A 26,976-nucleotide genomic window follows, 5' to 3' on the forward strand; every position below is an offset into this window, starting at 1 on the left:
AAATAATAATATCAATGTTAAAGAACAGGACCCAACAAAAATGTAAAGGTTTATAGTACTAGAACTCAACGAAAGAGGTATCTGCCTATAATGAGCAGCCATAACCTCTTTTATAGAGTGGATGGTAAAAGCAAAAATAAATATGACTTCTGAACTCAATACAAGTTAGAGTGTGATTTGATGCATAATTAATGTTTTAGCCCGTTACTGATGTCTAAAGGAAATGCATCACCTACCTCAGTGCTTTTGAGATCCCAGATCATATGGGACATTCACAAAGAAGGACCCGATCTGATGCACTGGCTGAAGCCTATTGATGCCAAATGTCATCACTTGTGCATACCAAAGTTTTGATGTTAGTGCAAACAGTAGTCATGCATTGCAGGGACTTCTATGACTGATAGGCCCTACACACTGGCCGATTTTCAGAAAGATATGAACGATCTCGTTCATAAATGAACGAGAACTCGTTCATATCTTTCAGTGTGGAGACTCCAGCGATGAACGATGCGCGGCCCCGCGCTCGTTCATCGCTGGTCTCCCGTCGGCTGTGCATGCAGGCCAATATGGACGATCTCGTCCATATTTGCCTGCACTTCAATGCAGCCGCGCGACGGGGGGAGTGAAGAAACTTCACTCCCCCAGTCACTGCCCCCCCGCCGCCAGGTCGCTCGTCGGCCGTATCGGCCGTCGGGCACCTCGGCGGCGCATCGTGATATGTGTAGGGCCCATTAGCGTAGGAATGCAGAAATGGCCACCCAAGCCAGAAAATATAGTGACATCGTTAGATAGGGGCTCTGGTCTGGTGAAGGTAGTATCATTCACCAAGGTTAGAACATCACTCACTTTTTGGAAAGAGCATAGGGCCTGATTCAGCATGGATCGCTACTCAGAGAGATTGCAGTTGTCTGAAAGGCGCCACCCCAACAGGAAGAAAAAATACCCCATGCAAAATTGGGAATGCATCATAGATCGCTATCCACTCACAGATGCATACGCAAATCCGGGAACACTGAAGAATCTTTGCCATCTCAGCAAATGTGAGTAGGTCTGAGGCTGCCAGTAATCGGCAACTGAGACAGCCTGGAAGTGGTCTACACTGACATCAGAGGCCCTCCCCAAGAACACCTGGGCACGCCTGCGTTTTTTTCTGACACACCCAGAAAACGGAAGGTTTCCACCCAGAAACACTGGCTTCCTGTCAGTTAAACAGCAGCTACATTGCGATTACGATCTGTACGCATTTTCTGTTGCTATTACCCCTCACATGTGCGCAATGCAAACGCTATGCATGCAGAGTTGCTCGATAATTGCTCAATTTGCAATTTCTCTGAATAGCTATCCATGCTGAATTAGGCCCATAGGGCATAATAATTTGTAGTATATGATTTTGTTTCACAGTGGGCAACAATGCGGCATCGAATATTTTTCCTGAATGGAACTAATTGGCGGCTGATGTGTGATCATTTATTTTATTTTTTTTAGACAAAAGCTCGCTGAATAGCAGACACATGTTGATGTGCAATAATTCTGAGTGGGAGTATAGGCTGGTGTGTACTTTTGTGGGGACGCAGGTCAGTATTATTAGGTTACAGGTATCTGTCATTTTTTGTATGTGCTGGTCATATGTCAAAATGTGTTTGTCCAAATCTGCCACAAATGTATATTTGGAAATTGTATTGAACATCCATATCTGCCCATTTGGATATTGCACTAACCATCCATTTCTCATACATACAAACTTCTGATGCTATGCCATTCTAATAAAATAACTCCCAAATAGGAAGCTGTGCACAATGAAATGATGCAGTAGCAACAGTAGCTGTAATATTAAACAAATTCTATTAAGAATAAAGAAAAAGAAAAAAAAGAAAATAAGCAGCCACTCTTAATGGCACATGTGAAAAACAAATGTGGATGATGATAATATGTCAGGATTCAAGTAATAGATTATTTACTTATATTATATATATATATATATATATATATATATATATATATTCACACTTTCAGACATCAGTTGTACCTGTAGAGTGCTGCACGCACAATACAAATTAACAACACACTGAAGGTGTCGGCGTGAGGACAGAATCACAGACAGCATTCCCTAAACCAACACATTCCTAAAAGGGCTGCATTCTTTAGAATAAAATGCCCTAAGTGAAACAGAATCTTATTCAGTTAGGTTTCCTTCAAAGGGCACCAGCTTTTGTTTGGATAATTCCAATGCAGCTAGATTTGCTGGACCTCAAACAATTGTGCATTCATAACAAGAGATGGGGCAACACTAATGCATGTCAAAGTATAAAAATGACAACGATGAAGGCGATTATCAACAGATATGTATCATGGAGCTTAAGGGAAGCTAAATATACAGTATACGAGGCATAAGCACTTCACTCAGCAGTATATTTATAATACAATATGTGCTAATTTCTTATTATCATCATTACCGATTATATATTATTATTTTTTATTTTTTTTACAAGCATTCCAAACTTGCCATCACCGTAGTACATATTAGGCTGTTGATGACAAAATATTCAACTTGCTTCTTCAATGAAGCAGGAAAGACAAACACCCAGAAACACACCAAGTAGGCTCTGAGACGCTACGTTTACATTGCACAGAACATAACAAGCTACAATATAGAGGTAAACAAAAGAACTGTGTGTATAATAATGTCCAGAAAAACATGAAAGAGATATATTTTCGTTGCTACTACTACTTATAGAAAGCTATTGCTGAGAAACGCACAAGAACACCAAATAGAAATATACAATTAAACATGACACTGACCTTTAGACACCAAGCATTAGCACTGAACGTCTTTTTCTTTGCCAGCTACACCTCAGGTGCCTGCTGCTCTATCAGTCAATAGGTTATCATACCTCTATAAATGCTTCTCTCAACCTATCTGGGCTTCTTGATGCCCAGGAAAGCAGATACGAGGTGATGAATTTGTTCCTGAGCCCTTGATGATTTAAAAAAAAAAAAAAAAACCTTCTACACACACACATACACCCTCTGGGGTCTGCACTCTATTATCACATGCCTGTTCCTTCCAATCTATTCTACTGCTGCCTTATTTTGCATACTATGGTAATATTCTACATGAATACAAAAGAGGATCTACTGTTAGACAGTGTTATGGAGGAGTAAGGGGCGTATCGAAGTGGGGGATGTGACCGAGGAGGCTTTGTTTACGATAGATAGAGGAGGGTTTATTTATTTTGATGGAGTTCAGGCTCAGCTGTAACCTGCAGTCTCTAGAGAGGTAAAAAAGGGGAGGCGCAAGTCACAAAATAGGGTAATAGAAAAAAACATTTAAATGCAATAAACGCAATGATGATAGGAATATGCTTTTCTTTGTATGTAGTAATATGTGCACTTGCAGCACAAAGTGTCATTACTGTGACGCAAGTTATTATTCTGAAGCCATGAGACACTTTGCTGTTTAGGTATTTTCCAGCGTTCCAATAAATCGGCATATGGACCTTTTTTGTAACAAAGGCAAAAGATGAGGTGATGCAAAGAGTCACAAAACTGGCAGGGATACTGGACATCAGCTGGCTGTCATTTTTACACTTGGGCGATAAGTGTTGCAACATTTCCTTTAGCAGCAAAATCAGATACAAGAGGATTTAAAAGAGAAAATATTTGGTCCACTCCCTTATCTATGTAATCAGCCCAACCTCTCCTGAGACCACCATGTGTGACAGCAGGGAAATAGGAGCATTGTTGGGGTGTGTGCACTGCACAAAGCAGTGGATTGGAAAGGAGTCGTGACTAATTCATCACTGCCAAATACATAACCATGAGTTTGTGACTTCTAGCTTGAGGTTACTATGCTAATACTATACTATTTTATAGAATCTGTCAGTGTTACTGAATCAGTCAATTGCATGTAACGGCAGTGGGACGTACAGCAACATAAAAGAGGACATGTCGTAGGGTTGGACAAATATACATGTTAATGGTGCACACCGAAACTTCATACAGCAAACGCAGTCAATCAAAAATGTGCAGTGACAGATTAGGGGCGATTCAATAGTTTTTTGTGCCTAGTCTGTCTAAAGTGACAGGAGATTGTGCTGTGATATTCTTAAATGAGTGTTTTCAACCCAAGCTGATCGTGTTTAACCACATAAAGCCGCTAAACTCGTCAAAACTAATGGGCGCGATGCTAAAAGTGCTGTTTGGGTGCCCGCTTTCCAACATTTCGGCTTGCCGATTTAAGAGGCTGCGAGCTGAAATGTGTAGTCTTCCCCCACGGCTAATCGCACCCAAAGGGAGCAACAATGCATTGCTCCGTCGGGTGCCATCTAGTGGCAGCTGCAGGGAAAAACAATTGTATTCCCCCCATTGAATATTATTGAAACTAATTTCATCAATAACTTGTTTCCTGGAGTAGCGTTGTAATACGATAAAAAAAAAATTATAATAATTAAAAAAAAAAAATTAAAAACGCGTTTGGGGCACTTTAATATAGGGGAGGTTACTATAGGGGATGCTTTTAATTTGCCGGCTGTTGGGTTCCCGGTGGTCAGGATACAGACAGCCAACAATGCCACCGGCCGGAATCCCATCACAGTGATCTGTGCAGTCCTTCTCTTTGGATGGGTATGACTTGTTTTATCCCTTCTATTTCATGGCAGGTTTGGACTAAAAGTTCAAAACTGTCGGCATTTAGAAGTGGAAAATCCGACTCACATAGATGTCGGGTTTCAATTGAAGTTGAAACCCGATGGATGATAAATATGGGGGTTTTCCAAACAGAAACCCCCATCGATGTTAAGCTGTTTTAGATCGATTTAAAATCAACCTAATAGCAACTTTTGCTAAATGTATCCCCTAGTGTCATCTGCTCAGCCTATTATAGCCTACTGCTGGTAGCAGCTGCTTGTTGTCCTCACAATTTTGACAAGTGATGGTGCTGGGAACATTTGCACCTGTACTTCAACAAATATAAAAGATACATATTGTGAAGGGCATATGTATATGTCAGGTATTACTGTGCTTAGCCTAGCATTGCCTTCTGCCTCACCTGTAAACTGAAGGACGCACAAGTGTCTGATGTGTACAACCTGTATTCTGGGCCAGGGCTGTACAAATGTGCTCAGTTTACACTAAGAAAATTGGTCTGGTCCCCATTCTGCATTAACAGTACAGTGCCCAGCAACTATGCGATCAAGACTAGCTTCTACTGTTACCATCCATATAAATTCTCTTCATTCCAACTGAGAAAACTACTTGACATTATAAACGCACACAAATGAAATTTTGTCTGTCAATTTCATTCTAAAAACAGGATGTGCAAGACCCCCAAAATAAGATGTTTTATCAATCAAAATATAACTGGAAACTGATCCATCAGAATGGATAATGTGGCCTGACATTGACAGCTTTGCTGCATCGCTTACAGCAGTGGTTCCCAAACTTTTTTGAATCACGGCACCCTAGAGTATCAGAATTTATTTCACGGCACCCCTAGGCCAAAAGATTCTTATTGAGAAATTTTATAAAGAATATTAAAATAAGTGAATTGTGTTTATACGTCACCACTGGGTTCAATTGTGTGGTGAGGGACAAGATTTACTTCTGTTTGTCCACATATGTTTTTGGTTTATGATTGACAACCACCAACACTGGTTTTGCCTATTACATGGACCATAAATAATTTTAATTGGTCCTACACCACCAATCCCAGGCACCCCTGCAAGTGTCCAAAGGCACCCCAGGGTGGCTAGGCACACAGTTTGAGAACCACTGGCTTACGGGATGCCATCAACGTTGAAGAACCAGTCATTTATGCTATCTATAATGCACTTTTCAGGCATTACTGGATGAAAAGCACATTAACCGTGGATAGGTATTGTGTAAATGAGTCCTAAGTTAACTTGAACAAAATGATCAAGGGTCAAATGAAAAAAGTTTAGTAAGAAAACCTTGCATTTATGGTTTATTCGTGATGCAATATCTTATGGGCCATACACACTGGGCGATAATACTCAAAGATATGAACGATCTCGTTCATTAATGAACGAGATACCGTTCATATCTTTCAGTGTGGAGGCACCAGCGATGAACGATGCACGGCCCCGCGCTCGTTCATCGCTGGTGCCCCGTCGCTTGTGCATGCAGGCCAATATGGACGATCTCGTCCACAGTTGCCTGCACTGCTATGGAGACGAGTGACGGGGGGAGTGAAGAAACGCCGCCGGGTCGCCCATCTGCCATATACACCGCCGGGCAGCTCGGCGGTGGATCGCAAAGCGTGTAGGGCCCATTAGTTTTAGTCAAATGTGTATACGTCCATGCTTTTATTTCACTTCTTACACTAGACACATTTGTGGCATTGTCATCTAAGCATAACAAAGCACTTTTAGGGGGTATTCAATTGTTTAAAAAGTCAGTTGGGTGTCTATTTTTTTCCTAATAGACAGGAGAAAACAGACACCCAACCGACTTTTCAAACAATTGAATTCCGGTGCAGCAAGCCCCTTGTGGGCATGCCACAGGTTCTATTCCCACTCTATGGGTGTCGTGGACACCCACGAGTGGGAATAGTCCCTGTTGGTAGGCATGCCGACCGTCGGGATAGTGAGGGTGCGGGGAGTATAAATAACTGGTAATAAATAATAAACAAGTAGGGGAGGTGTTGTGACCGGCAGTCTTCTGACCGCCGGTCACATAACTGCAACCCATTTGGGAGCTACTACAAACTTCTTTTTTAAAACAATGTGCCCTGGTACTGACATGAAGGTGTTTGCAGCACCCGCTGCCTCAATCAATGGCAGAAGCAACCCATGCATCAACAATGCCCTGGGCAGCAGCGTTGCTGGGGTGCAGTAACAATAATAACCCTCTCAGCATTGCCCCTAGTGCGCTGAACAATAGCGGCAGCAGCAGCTTGAGCATTCCAAAGCACAGCACCGTGGTGGAGCAGCTCCAGCACAGGATAGAGAGCTACATTTGGGGGGGAAGTCGTCAGTCTGGATCAGAATGGACAGAGCACTGGGGCAGAGCAAGTCGACCGGGAGGAGGGGGAGGTGCAGTCTTAAGTCTGGATCAAGTGAAACAAGGTTATGATGCAGAGTGAACCAGCTGAATGGCTCACAAGTGTTCCCTACATCTATTCAACTAGCGATGGGCAACAGGTAGCCCTCCCAGCCTTCACGTGAAGACCCCAGCTCATTCTTTCTTTATTGTCAGGATTTTTTTGTAGCTTCACTTTATCAACTTACTTTAAAATGTGTTTTATGTTTTTTAATGTTATTACAGAGGGTTTAGTATGTAATCCCAGAGCTTGGCTGCGGTCTCATGACCGAAAACAGTATCCTGATACCGACATCGGACACGGCAAGTATTCTAACCCTCTCCTCCCTTAATCCTCTGGGGGTTGTCGGCTACGGCTAATGACCACCAGCATCTGGACCGCCAGGATGCCAAACACATCCCATTTTAGATAGGCGTCTCTTCCTAATGTTAGTTGTATTGTTTTAACGGGATGCATTTATGTGACAGGCGGTCTCCGCCGATCACAATACCAATGCCGGGATCCCAGCATCTGAAAATCGTGCCAGTCAACATGCCGAACAACAGGGACTATTCCCACTCAGGCTCTGTTCACACAATATCCATAGAGTGCGAACAGAACCTGTGGCGAGCCCAGTGAGTCACCGTGCCCGCTGCGTGGTGAGCGCAGCGAGCCCGCAAGGGGCTTCATTGCGGTCACCCCCCGCCGGCCACCAAATAGCCGAGATCCTGCCGCCGATATTGTGACCGCCGGTCACACATACCCAACCCGTTTTAACTTAATTCTCACTAACTTAATGATAATGTAGATGGCCATTCATGTGGCCCCTGTATTATATAAGGTTGCCCATCACTGTCTCACACACTATGTCGTCACAATTGCCAATTTGGTAAAAATACACATCAATTGTCCGATGTGTAATTCCTGATGTCACAACTGGGCGGGCATCCCAATTTGCCCGTCCAGCTGTGATGTCAGTCCTTGCAGCCAGTGTATAGGTGGTCGGCGGGTCGCCCATCCACGTGGCCATACTGATATGTCTACAGGATATAACAGCATCCGGCTGGGTCCCTCTACGGCACGGATGCGGAAAGAAGCCCATATGCTTCTGTAGTGTAACACCAGCTTTTGCTGGCGTTACCCTCCACACCGGAACGAGTGTTAGTACATATCAGAAATGGGCATTTGCCTTCATTTCACATTAGTACATCCCACCCCAATGCTAGCCATACATCAGGACGATATCGTTCCAACCAGCCAACTTGTTGGCTGGTTGGAACGATAATCTGGAAGTGAATGGGAGCAAAAGATAATCAGCCGCTGAAAAACGGGCAGAAACAGTCGGTCGAACTAGTTGGGAAAATCAAACCTGTTTGTTTTTCCCAACTAATCGTTAAGTAGGCGGACACTGGCCAGCAGTGTCTACCTACTTCTGTCACCATCACTGCCGACTGGCTCACCCCGTCAGCCCTGGATCCCCGGCAGTGGCAGCACCGTGGAGCGGGAGCTGGGAGGAATTTCAAAGGCAGCTGCAGCAGTTCATCACTGCTGCCGGGCTGCCCCTGTCAACTCGGTATAGGCGGCAGCAGAGCGAGTGGAGAACCAGCAGATATAGTGCTGCACCCGACACCCGTTAACCGCGCTGCCCCCTTCCCCCGTTGGCACCCCCCCCATCCCCCAGCATCACCACTGCAGTGCAGGTCCCGCCGGGAGGGTCCAGCCACCCACCGCGATCCAGCTCCAGCTGCATGGTCCAGGGGCCACCTCTCCGCCACCTTCCCTATCCAGCTGCAGGGTCCAGGGGCCACCTCACTGTCATCATACAGGTCCACCTGGTGGGGAGGGGGGGGGGATTTCCAGCCGTCCGCCGCCATCCCGCTCCACCTGCAGGGTTAAGGGGCCACCTCATCGCTGCCCTCCAGGTCCAGCCGCGGGGTCTAGGCAGCTCCTCACCACTTCTTGTTAACTACAATAGGCTACTATTTATTTTATTTTAGTCTTGCATCCTGCACCACGATTTCTTCACCCACGATCGCCCCACCCGCAGCACCTGTGACCCCCCCCAAAGACACACTTGTTGATGCCCCTTTTGTCCCCTATCACACACTTCGTCATCATTGTGGGCAATAAGCCCCCCGTGCTACTGGGTATCCGTTTAGATCAGAGGTTCTCAAACTCGGTCCTCGGGGGCACACACACTGCATGTTTTGCAGATAACCCAGCAGGTGCACAGGTGTATTAATTACTCACTGACACATTTTAAAAGGTCCACAGGTGTAGCTAATTATTTCACTTGCGATTCTGTGAGGAGACCTGCAAAACATGCACTGTGTGTGCCCCCGAGGACCGAGTTTGAGAACCTCTGGTTTAGATGGTCAACAATGTTAAGGTCGACACTCATTTGGTCGACCACTATTAGTCAACATTGACATGATCGACATGGACAAATGGTCGACACATGAAAGGTCGACGTGAGTTTTTCAGATTTTTTCTTTCTTTTTTGGAACTTTTTCATACTTTCCGATCCACGTGGACTACGATTGGGAACGATAACCTGTGCTGAGCGCAGTTGTTGCAGAGCAAGGCACCTTGCCCGAAGCATGGTGAGCAAAGCAAGCCATACGAGGGGACTCGGTGCACCTTTTGCGGTTTCCCGTCACTTTACGTAGAAAACAACACCAAAAAAGGTAAAAAAACTCATGTCGACCTTTTCATCTGTCGACCATGTTCATGTGTCGACCTTAACATTGTCGACCATTCATACCGGAACCGTGCTACTCAATCCCATGATTATTATTCCCGCAGCACCTGAGACACAGAAGACGTTATTGGAAGAAATGGATACAATTAAAGGTTGAAAGAATCCTAAAGGAGGGGACAGATAGCACGAGAGGCTGGAGTGGATGTATAGATTGAGAATTGGAATCGGATGGATAGAATGACAGTCAGGAAGGGATAGTTGGCATACCGCACCCCAGACCCTTCTCCCCACTCGGGATGCTGGTGGTCATGTGACTGACGCTGGAATCCCGACACCCGCCGGGACACTGACAGCCGACATCCTGAAGGTGAGTATCGGGGTGGGGGTTAGGGCTATGGCCCGGGGGGAGGGTTAGGATTAGGCACTGGGGGGAAGTTAGGGTTAGGCACTACAGGGGATAGCCATAGCCAACACCCCTGGATGGTTACCGTATCTGACACCCCTCAAGGGGTAGGGGATTGGAGAAGTGTAAAATACTTACCTCCATCCGGTGTCGGGATGCCGTGGTTTGTCTTGTGCCCGCCAGCATCCCAACCGCTGGCATTCTATACCCAACTCGATGGGATACATGTATAATGTTATGTGTACAAGGGATGAGGCAAGTGTAGTGAGAGCGTTAAGGGGGGTACACACGTAGCGATGTGTGGTTAAATTCTAAGCAACCTGACTTGATTGCTTAGAAAAGAAGTATACATCCCTCCGTGTGTATGCCCCATAGCGATGCGCTGCCCCGCGCGTCGCTATCGCGGACTCTAAATTGACTTGCATGCAGACACAACTTAGTCAGATCGCTCACTTCATCGCTGAGTGAAGTGAGTGCCCCCCCATCCCATCCTCGCTGAGCACACATTGCGCTGTGCTGAGCGGTGGGAGAGATGTGTGCGGAGCGGTCTGTGCTAGATCGCTCAGCACACATCTCCCCGTGTGTACCCCCCTTAAATCTCATTGAAAAAGTGCAATCGTGCATGGCATTTAGATGCAGTGAGGATACCATTCCTTAACTGCACATACAGTAACTGAAAATTTATTTTCTCAACTGTAACATTGTTAGTCTAGAACTAACAATGTATCCACAATGAGGTTTGAAAAGCTCAGTTTCACTGAAATAAACAGACATGTCAGTTTTGTTTTTGTGTTTTTAAATATTTAAATAGGCAGACACTGTCCGCCTACTTCTGTGACATCACCAGTTGGACAGAAGTTGGCTGGTCTATTAAAAAAAAAATTGCAGGTTGGCTGGTGTGATGAAAAGTTGGTTAGATGTGTGGGGCACGGTTTTAGTTGGGCTGTTAAGTTGGATGGTTGGAGGTTTGGAGAAAGCTTGGTCTGATGTATGGCTAGCAGTAGTGTGTGCCCAGCTTGATTGTAAAATCGTCTCAGCCGTACCTCCTGTGTCACGTTATCTTCCCTACTGTTGTTGTGCTGGTGTAATCTCCCCACACTCATCTACCCCCTCCTGTGCAGAAGCAGGCTGGAGAGGATGCTGCAGCTGGTATGGGGAGAGCCGGGCAAGTTTTGTACCACCCTATAGGTGGGTACACACTTAGCAATAAAGTAAATGACGCAGCTCAATTTGACCCCCTTGAGCGACGTTGTTTACTTTATCGCAAAGTATATATTCCGCTGCTGACGAGCGTCTGCCATCCATGAAGCTCAGTTTGGACTCATCGTCCAAAACTGCATGCTCCGGCCAGCTGTGCCATGACTGACATCACTGTGCGATATCATTAGTGATATCGCACAGTGGGTATACCCGCCGTTTAGTGGCACAGCCTGGAAGGGGAAACACTAGGCGACATTACTAATAGAGCACATCACCTATGGGGTAGCCACCTTATGACAGGCAGATACACACTGCCACAACTAAACACAATAGTAAAGCAATGAGGAAGACGAGTAGTATGTAGAAAACAAAACAACAGAAATACTATGCAATCACATAAAACCCTGAAATGCAGCAAAGGTCCCTTTGTGTGCAGGTGCACAACTGGGTGCGTGTGTATGTATCACTGCGTGTATGTAGCCTCACATCCGCACACAGCGACCGCTCACACATACACGTTACAACAGTAGTGAGGAGGAGCAGACAATAACAGCCTACAGCAGCGGACACACACACACGCGAGTGACACACTGCCACCAGCATCAGCAGGTACTACACGCAGCCGCAGGCTGCACATGCGCGCTCCGCACCTACCTACACCCTGCTATATACGGGTCCCACAACGCGGCACCGGGTTCTCGCGCTTCTTCTTGTTGCACGTGATGTCCGTCTCGCTACCGCGAACCGCCACCTCGTGCCCCCCGGCCAGTAAACACTGGAGTAGGCGCTCATTGGCTGTGGGACTCGCGGTAACTGGGAGGGCGTGGCTACCGAGCCTTTCTCTGAAACAGAGGTGTGCGAAAGAGGGTTTGCAGTAACCATTTTGACTGCGGGCAAACGGCGCTTCACCAGGACAGGGGACAATGTCAAGCGGACATTTTCCCACACACAGTTAGTCATTAGGTAATGTACAATTGACAAAATGTACAATTGACAAATATGCGAGTTTTTGCTTTTTCCCACAAGGATTATAGCCGAACAAGCTCCGTACTGAACACACATCGGCTCTAACCGATGCGTTCGCTGCTTCTCCTATCAAGAGCACAGCAGCAGCACCTGTATGGGAACTGTCCATTGATTTCATTCGTTCCTATGCTGCCGCCAGCAGGACACTGTGCGAATTACATGCAGGGATTCCTTTTGGCATCTTGCGTACACTAGTTTCCCAGGGCAGCTATTTATAAATACATGCAGCATAGTAACGATGTGATCATTACACCCCTATGTGCTAGCTGTAAGTCAGAACATTTGGAAACGTTTTGTAAACAAGGGACAGAGTACTCACCGTTGAGAAGTACAGGATGTTGGGTCCAAAGAATTGCATGAAAAGACAAAAAATATTGTTATTAATATTACAATAAGATCATATATAAACAGGCTACGTTGACATCTCTTAGCATTTGTTTAGTATGGTGACCTACGGGGAAGGAGAGGGGGTCTACGTATTAATACCACAATTATTATCAATTTGTATCGCAACAAATATTTTTATTTAGAATGAAAACAACCCAATTATGTACTAAAGTTAACTTGAAGAGATAGCAGTAGTGAAAACCGCTGTTCCTGCAAGTTACATCCCCGACATATTGGAAGAGTCTTTCACCGTGTGCAGTATTCCGGAGACGGCCGTAGGCTGCCTCTCCTGCGAATAAGCCTCCATAGCAGAGGTTCTCAAACTCGGTCTTCGGGGGCACACACAGTGCATGTTTTGCAGGTAACCCAGCAGGTGCACAGGTGTATTAATTACTCACTGACACATTTTGAAAGGTCCACAGGTGGAGCTAATTATTTCACTTGCGATTCTGTGAGGAGACCTGCAAAATATGCACTGTGTGTGCCCCCGAGGACTGAGTTTGAGAACCTCTGCTCCATAGGCTTAAAGCACCATCTGGGGATTTCTTAAACCTACATGGCCAAACTCTGGGAAGCTTCGCTTTTCTGAGTTTGTTATATAGAGATCAGATCATAGTCCCCAGTGATAATAATGGGGACTGCCATCTACAGCACTAATCAGCCGTCTGCAAGAGAAATCTGCTGCATAGTAGAAACACATAAAAATACGCAGAACCTGCTGTTTCTACATCATTTTATAAAAATTGGGCTTGATGCACCCTGGTAAAAAAATGAATCAATAATAATTAAAGTACAACAGTTTCCTTAACCTAAAGCTCATACATTTATTAAAATGGAAAAAATACTATGTACAGAGACAAATTGTGCAGTTTTGTTACAAAAAAGACAATGTAACCAAACCAACCTTTTTATATATTCTAATATGTCCTTGGCTCCTCACCTCTATGGGGGGAATTCAAGTGTTGTGTGTGCCGGTGGCCACTAGATGGTGCCCGATAGAACATTACTATTATGATGTTCCGTAGTTTTATATAAAGGCTCTGGTCAACCACATGCCAACAATGTAGAATAATATGGAGCATGCATAAACAAATGGGGTGTCCTGGAAGATTAACCTTGTAAATTACACATTGAGAATACATTAAATAAAGCATAGAGCTGTGATCAAGTAAATCGCACAGAATTACTCAATAATGTCTATAGACTACACTGCTCTGGCCACACGGCTAAATTCATGTGTCAGGAAAAATCTGCAAATTCACCCAGCACTATTAAAGGCAAGTGAGTCAGTTCTGAACTACTGCCCAAACTGTCAATAGTATAATCCACCATTGGGTTTTTTTCCAAAACTAATTCTGCATTTAGAAAAAAAACAAAAACAAATAAACAACAGCACAAAGCATATTTCTTAATCCCTTTTGTTTACACCAAGCTGTCACCTCTGTTCAGATCCAGAAACTGGCAGTGTGCGCACGCCGCATACGCACTGCTAGATTCATTCAACAATGTGAAAGACTCCTGATGACTCCGAGGATGCATGCCGATCAGCCATAACATTATAACCACCTGCCTTATCTTGTGTAGGTCCCCCTTAAGCCACTAAAACACCTCTGACCCATTAAGGCATGGACTCCACAAGACCTCTGAAAGTGTCCTGTGGTATCTTGCAAAAAGACATTAGCAGCAGATGTTTTAAATCCTGTAAGTTGTAAGGTGGGGCCCACATGGTTGAACAAATCCTGTAAATTGCAAGGTGGGGCCCCCATGGTTGGACAAATCCTGTAAGTTGAAAGGTGGGGCGCCCATGGCTCTGACTTTTTTTCCCCAGCACATTTCACAAATACTCTAATGGATTGGGATCTGGGAAATTGGAGGGCAAGTCAACACCTTAAATGCTTTGTCATGTTCCTCAAACCGTACCTAAATAATGTTTGCAGTGTGGCAGGGAGCATTACCCAGTTGAGAGATGCCACTGCCATCTGGAATACTGTTGCCATGAATGGGTGTACATGGTCTGCAGCAATGTTTAGGTAGGTGGCACATGGTAGGTAGGTGTCAACTGACCGTTTTCAGGGAGTGGTTGGAAAAATGTAGGCGTGTCCAGGCGTTTGCAGGGCGGGTGTCTGACGCCAATTCCGGGACCGGACAGGCTGAAGTGATCACAGCGGCTGAGTAAGTTCAGACCTACTCAGAAACTGCACAAACTGTTTTTGTACCGCTCGGCTGCACAAGCATTCGCAGACTTGCAAAGCGAAAATACACTCCCCCATAGACGGCGACTATCTGATCGCAGCGCTGCAAAAAATAGCTAGCGAGCGATCAACTCGGAATGACCCCCCTAGCCAGGATTAAAGTTCTCAGCAATTTGTGCTACGGCAGCTGTTCTGTGGGATAGGAACAAACAGGCTAGCCTTCGCTCGCCATACACATAAATGAGCCTTGGGTACCCATGACTCTGTCAGTTGTCCCTCCTTGGATCACTTTTGGCAGATACTAACCACTGCTTACCGGGAACAAACCACAAGACCTGCCGGTTTGAATATGCTCTGACTCGGTTGTTTAGCCATCACAATTTGGTCCTTGTCACAGTCAGATCGGCTTATGCTTGCATATTTTTCCAGCTTCCAACACATCAATTTTAAGAACTGAGAATTCACTTGCTGCCTAACAGATCCCACTTCTTGACAGGTGTCATTATAATGAGATCAATGTTATTCATTTCACATGCCAGTGGTTTTAATATTATGGCTGATAGGTAACTCGCAGGGACAGTGCTTATTGCAACCATTGTACTTGCAAATTATCTTTAGAACATAGATACATTTGTTCAAAAAGAAAAAGTCTACATCAATAGAGACTGTGAATAATCAACATAGCCCCCTAAAACTGTAAATAAGTTTTGGGAAGATGTTATTGTATTGAGCAAATATTAGAAAAGAGAAATTGTTGTGAAGATGGCAATTGTACTATATATATTTTTTTTATTTTATTTTTTATTGGGGGGGGGGGGGGGAATAACTTTAACATTATTCAGATATTAAACAGATGCAGTTTGCAATAGTGAGACATATTCTTAAATAAACCAGATCCAAATTTTTTAATTGTACAGATCTGTGCACATGAAACAATGAATATAAAAGAGTAAAAACGTAATCATTTACAGTTTTAACTGGCAACTCTGTACACAATATGATGAATTGTTTCTCATCTCACAAGAACAAGCTGTTTTGCCACAGTGGAAAGTCAGATTTGAGGGTAAATGTAATAGCCTATAATATGCAGGAATTGTCCAGACCCTGCAAGTCTGCCTGATGTTTTAAAGTTGCAGTCATTTAAAAGTAAAAACCAGGTTGGCGTTGCCTTTTGAATGATTGTCACTTTAAGACATTGGGCAGACTCCCCGGACACTCACTGATGCCTGCAATTAGCAGCTATTATATCTCCACCTTGTTTGCCACTAAGGGAGGATATTTACAGGGGTGGATCCAGAGTTTTCTCTTTCCCCTCTCTACTCATTCCTCCTCCAACTTTCAGTCCTGGCTCCTCCCATTTTCAAGCAGAGACCTCACATCATAGATGTTGCATATCCATTCCCATCTCCATTTATTATTTTTCTTTTTGCTTTTTCGATCCCTTTTATTTTCTTTTTGTTTAAATTATCTTTCTCTCTTGTCATTATGACCCGTCATAAGCACTCTGTCCCCTTTCCGCAGCAGCTCCATGAGGCAGCTATCTTACCTCCCCCTTGTCTCTACAATGTAGTGACGATACAGTATATAGTAACAATATATATATATTGCCCATCACCCCTTTCTGACCCCTTACATATTTTGCCCATCACCCCTTCTCACTCCTTTAACTTACATGCTCTCTTTCTCTATGGGGCCCATTTATCATATTCAATGCGATCTGGGTACGATCTTACTGCCTGGGGTTCCAGGGGAACCCTCTGCTGGCTACAAATGTGTTGAATAGCCCACAGGCTACAATGGGCTACTGCCATTCTCAGATGGCGGTAGCTGTTGGGGCCAATATTGAGAATGCTTTGCATGACATATTTTGGAAAATATTGCAGCATTGCCACCACAAAAACCTATGGGGGATGCAGCTGCAGGTGGGAATGGATGGATCGCAGAAGGTATCAGCGAGATCTGTTGCGGTCCCTCCTTCATACATTCAGGTGATACCAAATATTTGCAGCTTTTGGGGGAATAGCTGCAAATATGCAAAGATAAATAGTCTCCTCTATATTTATATGCATGCTCACTACACATACAGGAGGATACTTGCTCTGTCCTACACATAGGGGGTCATTCCGAGTTGATCGTAGCTGTGCTAAATCTAGCACAGCTACGATCAGGCACTCAGACATGCGGGGGGACGCCCAGCACAGGGCTAGACCGCCCCGGATGTCAGTGACGTCCCCCCACAGAAGTGCAAAAGCATCGCACAGCGGCAATGCTTTTGCATTACAGGAGTAGCTCCCGGCCAGCGCTGCTCCTGCGGCTGACCGGGAGAACCTCTTCACTGCCCGGGTCGCAGCGGCTGCGTGTGACGTCACGCAGCCGCCGCGGCCCGCCCCCCCAACAGTCCAGCCACACCTGCGTTGGCCGGACCGTGCCCCCTAAACGGCGGCTTAATGCCGACGTCCAGCCCCCTCCAGCCCATCGACCTCCTCTGCCTGCAATCAGGCAGAGGTGATCGCTAGGCAACAGCCTTCAGTCGTCTGGTATGCACCGGCGCACTGCGGCACCAGCACATGAGCAGTACTGACCCGGTCGCACCGCTGCAATAAACTGCAGCGTGTGATCGGATCAGAATGACCCCCATAGAGCGGGTCCGCCACTGCATACAGGAGGACAATGATCTCTGACCTACACTTATTCACACGGCACTACACTACACAAACAGTAGACTACACTACACATACAAGAGGATGCTGCTCTGCACTACACATACAAGAGGATGCTGCTCTGCACTACACATACAAGAGGACTCTACTTTGCACTATACTACACATACAGGAGGACGCTGCTCTGCACTACACATACAAGAGGACACTGCTCTGCACTAAACTACACATACAGGAGACTACACTACATATACAGGAGGATGCTGCTCTGCACTACACATACAAAAGGACTCTGCTCTGCACTACACTACACATACAGGAGGACACTGCTCTGCACTACACATAAAAGAGGAATCTACCTGCACTACAGATACAAGAAGACGCTACTCTGCACTACACTACACATACAGGAGGATGCTGCTCTACACTACACATAAAAGAGGAATCTGCCTGCACTACAGATACAAGAGGACGCTGCTCTGCACTACACATACAGGAGTCGTCTACACTACACATACAGGAGGATTCTGCTCTGCACTACATATACAGGAGGACACTGCTCTGCACTACAATACAGAAGGCCACTGCTCTGCACTACGCTAAACTATACATATAGGAGGACACTACATTGCACGACACATTCAAGAGGACACAGCACTACACTACACATACAGGAGACTACATTACACATACATGAGGACACTAATCTGCACTTCACCTTCAAGAGGACACAATGCTGCAGTGCTGACCTCACACAGGCAGACTTCAGATCAGAGTGCGGGAGGAGGGGCCAAGCTGAGGGCAGAGGGAAACAGCGCTGGGGACAGTTGCCTGCCAGGCTCGAGTAGGGCCATTCGCTAGTGCTTCATGCATCACACTGGGCGGCCGGCAACTGGGTTAGCAGGCAGGCTGGTTGAAAACAGCGACTGCTGGTCCCTGTATTGCAGCGGGCTCCAGTGCAGTGTCCCAGCAGCACTGCCGCTAATTCCCAGTGTACATCAGTGGCTGTGTGTTACTGGGGGCGATTGCCATGTTCACCTCTCTGGACTCGCACTGGGTATTTATCAAAACAATCAGCTTCCAACTCTCATTCTACAGGCTGTGTTTGAAATATTACAATTAGGAGCTGATTGGTTAGTGCTTTATCTGTATCATCTTTATCTCTCTTCGTGTTTTGATAAATAGCCCCCTAACACTACTGATTAATAGAACATAAATGACAACTGTGACAGTAATACATATGACTCTTACAAAATACGGAGGCATTTATATCACAAAAATGCAGAAGTATCTTTGCCTCAATATTTCTTTTATTCAGGATGTTATGTGTGTTTGTATATTACTGGGCGGACAAGTCATTGATACGAGATACTCAGAAAAAAACATAGTATGATGAGAGAAAGTAACCATACATTTTAAAAGGATTGTGAAGTGAAGATTTAGTGAAGAAAAAAAAAAAAAAGGTTTGAATAAAGCTATAAACAGGTGAGAGAAAGCAGGTGGCATAGCTGAAAGATTTGCAAAGAAAAGAAATCTGTAGAAAAGAAAAGTTTAGAGGCCTTATAGTACATTAACTAAAAATGTTATGTCATACGCTATAAACCAGGGCCGAAACTAGGATTTTTGTCACCCGGGGCAAGGCAGTAATTTGGAACCCCCACCCCACCTACCCCCCACCCCACACAAAAACCCTATCAGACTAACATAATCAGATTATCAAACATTTTGAAAAAAGGGGATACTACTGGACAATATTCCTCCTTGTGCCTCAAATACCCTATGCGTCACATGCCCCGCCAGCGTGTTCAATGACATGCTCCTCTGTGTGTCCCCATACATTGCACTATATCATAACACTTCATCACTGCGCTACTCCCCTATCCACTGCACTACATCACTATACTACATCACTACACTACATGCCCCCATGCACTCCACTACATACCCTATATGCTACACTACATTCCCTTATATGCTACACCACATCGGTGCACTACATGCCCCTATATACTGCAATACATGACCATACCCTACATGGTACACTATATGGTACACTACATACCCTATATGGTACACTACATCACTGCACTACATCCCCCTATAAGCTACACCAAATCCCCCCATCTGGGAGGCAAAGCGTAGGTTGACACTGCTAACTGGGTGCACAGCTCACTTCTATAGTAGCTTGTATGGTGCACTGCATGCTAGTCGCAGCATTGCATGGCAAAGAAGAGAATTTAAGACAGCAGCCAACATGGGAGAGATCCCAGGTACTGGAGGTCACCCGCACAGCATCGGAGCCAGCTGTGGGCAGACAGGTGAGTCAGGTACAATGCCCTGGGAGCCGTCTGCTGTCTCACTGGAGCAGCACAGCACTGCCGGTAAAAAAACTAAACAAAAAAAAAAACCTGCTCCTCTGTAACTCCTTGGCGCCCCCCCCACACCCACACAAATCCTGCACCCGGGCGCATACCCCCTTATTCCCCCCCCCCCCTAGTTACGGCCCTGTATACACCATAATCTATCCATTCCTGCTACACTTATTATTTTGCAGGACTGTATTGGCCATATAGGTCTATGGGTGTACAGTTAGGGACAGCACTGATTAGCCATTTATAATATACCACAGAAATGCGTGTACTCCATTAGCTCATTGGGGATCCAGTCTGAAGATCGAAACTGTCTAGGTCGACAGTCACTAGGTCGACAGGGTTTGAAGGTCAACGGGGTTTTTAGATAGACATGTGCTAGGTCGACAGGTCAAAAGGTCGACATGAGTTTTTCACATTTTATTTTATTTTTTTGAACTTTTTCATACTTAACGATCAACGTGGACTACGATTGGAACTGTAATCTGTGGCGAGCGAAGCGAGGCAACTAGGGGACACGGTGCACTAATTGGGGTTCCCGGTCACTCTACGAAGAAAACCACCAAAAAACAAAAAAACAAAAAACTCATGTCGACCTTTTGACCTATCGACCTAGAAACCGTCGACCTAGACACTGTCGATCTAATGATCCACACCCGGCTCATTGAGTTGTCGCTAAAACCAGTCACTATGGCTAAGTGTCACCAGGTAGATTAAGAGTGTGACTGAATCATGAAATATACATGGTACACCTTACAGAGATTAAAAGTTTGCTGCATGCTATGGAAATAATTAAAACTTTACCCGTAACAGTATCTAGTGCACGGGTTACTTCAGAAGTCCACAGATCGTACATAATAGGTGTTTTTTTCATGAAGAATGTAGTTAGAACTTCCATAGTACATACGTAAATTCCTCAGTTATCTGGAGATTTATACACTTTGGGGATTTCTAAAACTGGGGTCATCTTCAGTCATTTCTGGAACACTTTATATTTACTGCATTATTTTGTTGTAATGCTTCCCTGCAGTACATTAATGGGCAAATCTAATATGAAGTAATTTAACTGAATCTTTGTATAGATAGTAACAGCAATGGAGTCACATGTACACAAGAAGAATTACAAGGAAGCACAATCATGAAGTGATGCATCAGCACAAATATAACTTATGAATTTCAACTTTGAATAAATTGCATCATACAATAGGTTTCCTGTAAATTTGGGACGGGGGATGGAGAATACATCATAGATACAGAAGTGATAGGGAAATATATAAAGAAAAGATTGGGGAAATGTCTAAATATGAAAGGGTTGCCAAACAGAGATACCAGCTATATTATTGATTACCAACAGTTCTCAAAAAGGTAAAATCCATAGTCAATAGAAAGATGCTTATAGTAGGAAAGCTTGGGGGTGCGAAACAGGCACAGACCATCATGGTGAATCTTGTGTAAGTGGATGGTTATTATGGTTTTGTTTTAGTTTTTATCTTTAGGTTTTTGTTGGGGAAGGGAGGAGGGGGGGGGGGGGGGGTCAAGGGGTTCCCTCAACACTTAACCAGAGCTTATAAAATATACAGTGAAGGGGCAAATAAAGCCCACTTGCTATATGCAGGCCAGCAGCATCAGGAGGTTCACAGAGATTTTCTACTGACATTTTTATGGTGACACTAGATAGTGTGAACTCATGTTTCACTAACTGTCCCCAACACTAGCATGAGGGTGGGGCAGAGAAATGAATAAGAGAAAGGAACAATGAGGTAGAAATTGTTAAGGATGAGATTAACTAGTTAAATAAGATCTGTGGTAGAAGTGGGTCATTGGAGGGATAATGATTAGTGAAGAGAGAAAAGACAGGAAAGGTATGTAAAGAGGAACACAGGGATAATGAGAAGAAATGGGATTAAAAAGTAGATAGTGAAAAGTACAAACTGAATGTTATGAGAAGGAATGGAAATCTATAGTGCAAAAGTGTATACATTTGCAAATGGCAAGACAGAGGCACATACATTGGAGAACTTAGAAAGGACACAAGACAGCAAGAGAAAATATAGATGTTACTGGAACCTGCATTGTAGGGAGTGCACTGCAGCGTGCAGTGTGATATGTATAGGATTAACATATTTTCCTCCCATAAGTGGCCTTAATATCAAGAAAGAATTCTATGAATCCAACTGCACCATTAATCTCTCTCCTGATGGGACAGGAGTGTCCAAATAAAGGATATGTTTAACCTTACATAATAGTAATTACAAATAATAATCATCATCATCATCATAATAAAAACAACGTGCATTGATTAGACCATTACCCAAATGCACAATGTTTTAGTCTTTAACATATTTGTGCATAGCCCTGTCTCTCAATGAAGCGTGTTCAAGCCTGTTACTCCTGAAACTAATATATATTTATATCTCTTAAAACAACTACTAATCTGGATTGGCGATAATGACTGTCCCTAATTTAACATTCGAACAACTAATTGTAACCATATGGAATAAAATTCCATGCGACTATGTCCAATTACAATAACGACGCAAAAATGTAATTCCCTCCACATATTTAGTTACATTTCAGAAGCAATACTGTCGCGATTATATACACATAGGCTGGGAAAGGGGACACCGTGACAAAAACTGTGCTGTAGTTCCCGGTCAGTCACATACACAGTACTGTATACAGAACGTGACCATAACACGTACACTTGAAACTACATATAACAGGCATAAGGGGGGAAAGCCCTACCGTGCAAACTGGGATCACCATGCAGCGCCTGTAAGTGTCTGTCCCAGGAAGTGCCCTAATTACTACAGCGACCCACCTCATGCAGAAGCCTACTGCCCGGATCCCGCCCCTTCCCTATGGCACAGGGACCTACCTGCCTGACGTCATCCAGGTGCCTATAGAGTCACTGGGGGCTGCTAGCCCGGGCCCCTCACACCGCACAGTGACACCTTCCTAGAGTGACGTCATCGTCCAGGTACGCCCACTTCAGCTTTCCTTATCCCTTACTGGCTGAGACTAGGAGGGGCTCGGCCGCAGCGTCCCCGCCCCCCGGTGGGCGGGGCTATATGCAGCTCTTTGCTGCAGTGATGGGATCTGTTAACCCGTTAGAAGCAGGACCAAAAGCGATGTGCGGTGTCTGTGTCCGCAGCAGTGTAGGTGGCCACTCCCTGGCGGCTATGCCAGTGATGTCAGGACGACCATCCATTAAACATCTGAGGGGTTTAAAGTATATTTGTACAGCTGATATATGGCTGCAACGATTGCTGTCAAAAAGTAGCTAAGTTTTTGCTTACGCTAGTGGTTCTCATACTCGGTACTCAGGGACCCCAAACGAGTCACGTTTTCCAGGTCATCCAGCAGGGGCACATGTGTATTACCAGCTGTCACATTCTGAAAACATACGGGTTAGATGACCCTGAAAACATGACCTGTTTTGGGGGGTTCACTACAATATGCCGGCGGTCGGGCTCCCGGCGACCAGCATACCGGCGCCGGGAGCCCAACCGCCGGCTTACCGACAGTGTGGCGAGCGCAAATGAGCCCCTTGCGGGCTCGTTGCGCTCGCCACGCTACGCGCGCCACACCATTTTATTCTCCCTCCAGGGGGGTCTTGGACCCCCACGAGGGAGAATAAGTGTCGGTATGCCGGCTGTCGGGCTCCCGGCGCCGGTATGCTGGTCGCCGGGAGCCCGACCGCCGGCATACTGAAGACCACCTGTTTTGGGGGTCTTAAGGACCGAATGTGAGAACTACTGTTTTATGGCTTTTTACATAACTGCCATTAAAATTAACTCATTTGTGTTGTGACATCCTAAACACATAACACTTCCCAGTGGAGCAAATAATGTAAGAACATTTTGGATTAGCCTTTTAGAATGGACTTTAGCGCATACCTCCCAACATGACCCTCTCCAGGAGGGACACAATGCTCTGCTTCTGGAATTTTCTCTTAATTTATGATTGCCGGCACCTGTTTTGAACAGGTTAATCATACCTCCCAACTTTCCTCTTTGGTAAAGAGGTACATACGTGCGGCGAAGCCGCGCGCGCTTCCGAAAGGGGGCGTGGTCTGTGAAAAGGGGGAGTGGCTTAGTGGAGGAACCATGCTTCAAGCCACGTCCCCGTTTTCATCACTGAGGGGGCATGCCCAGTGCTCCGTGAGCTGCTGGCATCTCCCCTCTCCTCCTGTCTGCACTGAATAGACGCTGTGCGCGTTCGCACAGCCTCTATTCACCGCTGCTCTGCTAGCAGAACAGAGAGTGCAGGACCCTCCCAACTGCCCCCCCCCCCCCCCGCCCCCCCACCGCGGGACACTGTGGCCCGCAGGTGGGACAGCGGGACAGTCCCAAAAAAACGGGACTGTCCCGCGAAAGTCGGGACAGTTGTGAGGTATGGGTTAATTGATAAGAAAGGTGTTTCAGCACAGGTGATGGCAGTTAAAAATTAAGAAGGAAATCCAGGAGCAGAGCATTCTGTTCCTCCTGGAGAGGGTCATGTTGGGAAGTATGTTAGCGGTATGACATTACTTGTCCAATTAACTTTGATTGACTTGCAGGTGCAAGTAAGTGCAGCTATATGCTGCACTTATAGTACTGCTAGATTTACAGGTTTTCATTTGCCGTCCTATAGAGCTGCATACAAAAATCCACAAATCTGTGTTGACATAGGGCCGCACACCATCGTAACGGCAACTCGCTCCCATGCACGCAGGGGAAAGTTACTTAGGGGGTAATTCAGACCTGATCGCTAAGGTGCATTTTTTGCAGCCCTGCGATCAGATAGTCACCGTCAACAGGGGGAGGGGTAAAGTGCTGTGCAGGTGTGCGATCGCTTTTGTAGCAGAGCTGCACATACATCAGTTTGTGCAGTCTCTGCACAGCCCAGGACTTACTCAGCCGCAGCGATTGTTTGCTGCTGATCAGGGCTGGAGCTGACGTCAGACACCCTCCCTGAAAACGCCTGGTACCTCCTGCGTTTTTCCTGACACTCCTGTGAAACGGTCAGTTGCCACCCACAAACAGCCACTTCCTGTCAATCACCTTGCGATCGCCCGTGCATTCGATTTTTTCGCACCATTCCATCGCTAGGTACCGATGCCCGGTGCTGTTGTGCGACGCGCCTGTGCATTGCGGTGCATACTCATGCGCAGTTCAGATCTGATCACCTGCTGTGCGAAAACGCACAGCACCGATCAGGTCTGAATTACTCCCTTAGGCTGAGCCCTTAATATGGTCCCGTAAGTTCTTGATGACTTTTAATATCATTATTATAACATTATTAATAATCAGAGCTGTAACTAGGGTGGTGCTGCAGGAAAGTGGGCGTTGTTGGCAGCACTTGTCAATTATCTGTTTTAATTACTTTCGCTTGTAGCCCCCCACCCCCATTTTTGAAGTCCAGCATCCCCTGACAGCCACTGTCTTCCTTTCCCACCCTTTCTGTCGCTAATACCTATACAATATTCATGAACAAGATGCTGACATACCCGTTGCCTGTGGCATTGCATTCAGACACTCTATGCATTGAGTTATCTGCCATTGCATACAAAGCTAGAATTCTAATGGGCCCTACACACTTAAAGATTTAAGTGAACGATATGAACGTTCTCGTTCATTTATGAACGAGAACTCGTTCATATTGTTCAGTGTGCAGGTACCAACGATGCGCTGCCCGCGCTTGTTCATCGTTGGTGCTAGGTCGCTTATGCATGCAGGCCAATATGGACAATCTCGTCCATATTAGCATGCACTGCTATGGAGCCAGGTGACGGGAAAAGTGAAGAAACTTCACTTTCGGCCGTCGGGCAGCTCGGCGGTGGGTCGCATAATGTGTAGGGGCCATAAGTTGGAGAATTATAACTATTTGAAGCTCACATTGTACTATGCGAAAACAATTAGAATTGCAGCTGACCATATGTATGTAGTATGTGGCTACAAGGGATTGGATGTGTGGCTGAACACTACATAGATCTGCTCAATTTTAATGCTGATATATAGTTTTTATGCAGGATCAAATATCTCAATGAGTAGGAATGCAACAGGTTATGGGAATGAAGCCAGTATATTGAAATGTGTTAATAAAGGGTATTGTAGCTGAATAGTAAGCTCTCAAGTTAAGCGCATGAATGTGGTACAAAGAGGATTTGTGTACAAATCCATTTTCTTGCAGTGTTCTATAAATGTGTGCGTAATATGTTAATATCATATATGGTACGAGTCCACTCATCAATTCACACACTGTGGTGTTGTCAATATCTTATTGGCACTAAGAAGCACTACTGTCCTTTTTATGTAATATATATATCCCCTTGATGAAGTCCACAAGCTAGGACGAAACGCGTTGGAACTTATGCCTTCTGGACCCCTTTTGTTGGACAGATAAGCCTTCTTTTAACTAATTTCTTGTACGTTTTCTACCTATTGGTTACCGTTTGGAATATCTGTGATTAAGGAACCAGTTGTCTCTGGACCCAGTGTTTGGGCAGATAAGCTTGTTATTGGTTTTTATCTTGTACGTGCAATACCTTTCGGTTGCCACTTGGAATAGTATATTGATTAAATTATTGTTTTTATAGATAAAAAACATTCTACACTGGGTTTTTTTTGGAACTTGTAACAGTTTCTAAATACAGTTCCTTTATATAAGAAAAATTTATATATGCACAACCATTCCTTGCACCATAACAAGTTGCACTATGTTTTTATTGTTCTTTGTTTGTTTTGCATATAACTTGAATTCAACCATGGTCATTTGACTGAAGACTTTAATATAAAGGCAGCTAAGTGTATCTTTGTATCCCAATTTTTTTAATTATTTCTCCACACCACTAGGCGCTATATGCACTCCAATGTACTATATATATATATATATATATATATATATATATATATATATAACAAAGAAGGGACAGGAGCGCCTCCTGGTGCAAATAGAATATGTACAACACCACAATGTGTTAATTGATAATATGAGTGGACCCATACCGCCTCCTAG

The 26,976-nt window shown here is 45.0% G+C and overlaps 1 protein-coding gene across 14 annotated transcripts in view; it reads right to left on the minus strand.

Annotated features, from left to right (window-relative positions):
* Nucleotides 1–23,008, minus strand: part of LOC135037197 (protein 4.1-like) — a 388,175-nt gene extending 365,167 nt beyond the window's left edge. For 8 of the 14 annotated variants that reach the window (XM_063954530.1, XM_063954542.1, XM_063954541.1 and 5 more), the window contains exon 1: nt 14,196–14,310. In XM_063954530.1, coding sequence (XP_063810600.1) covers nt 14,196–14,295 — 100 coding nt within the window. In that variant the 5' untranslated portion in view covers nt 14,296–14,310. Of the gene's footprint in view, nt 1–2,799; nt 3,154–11,997; nt 12,165–12,459; nt 12,482–14,195; nt 14,311–22,855 lie in introns of those variants that run through there. The other 6 variants (XM_063954534.1, XM_063954533.1, XM_063954544.1 and 3 more) reach the window with 6 other exon arrangements.
* Nucleotides 23,009–26,976: the final 3,968 nt, after the last annotated feature.

The sequence above is a fragment of the Pseudophryne corroboree genome, chromosome 2, assembly GCF_028390025.1.
Source record: "Pseudophryne corroboree isolate aPseCor3 chromosome 2, aPseCor3.hap2, whole genome shotgun sequence".
NCBI classification, from domain to species: Eukaryota; Metazoa; Chordata; class Amphibia; order Anura; family Myobatrachidae; genus Pseudophryne; species Pseudophryne corroboree.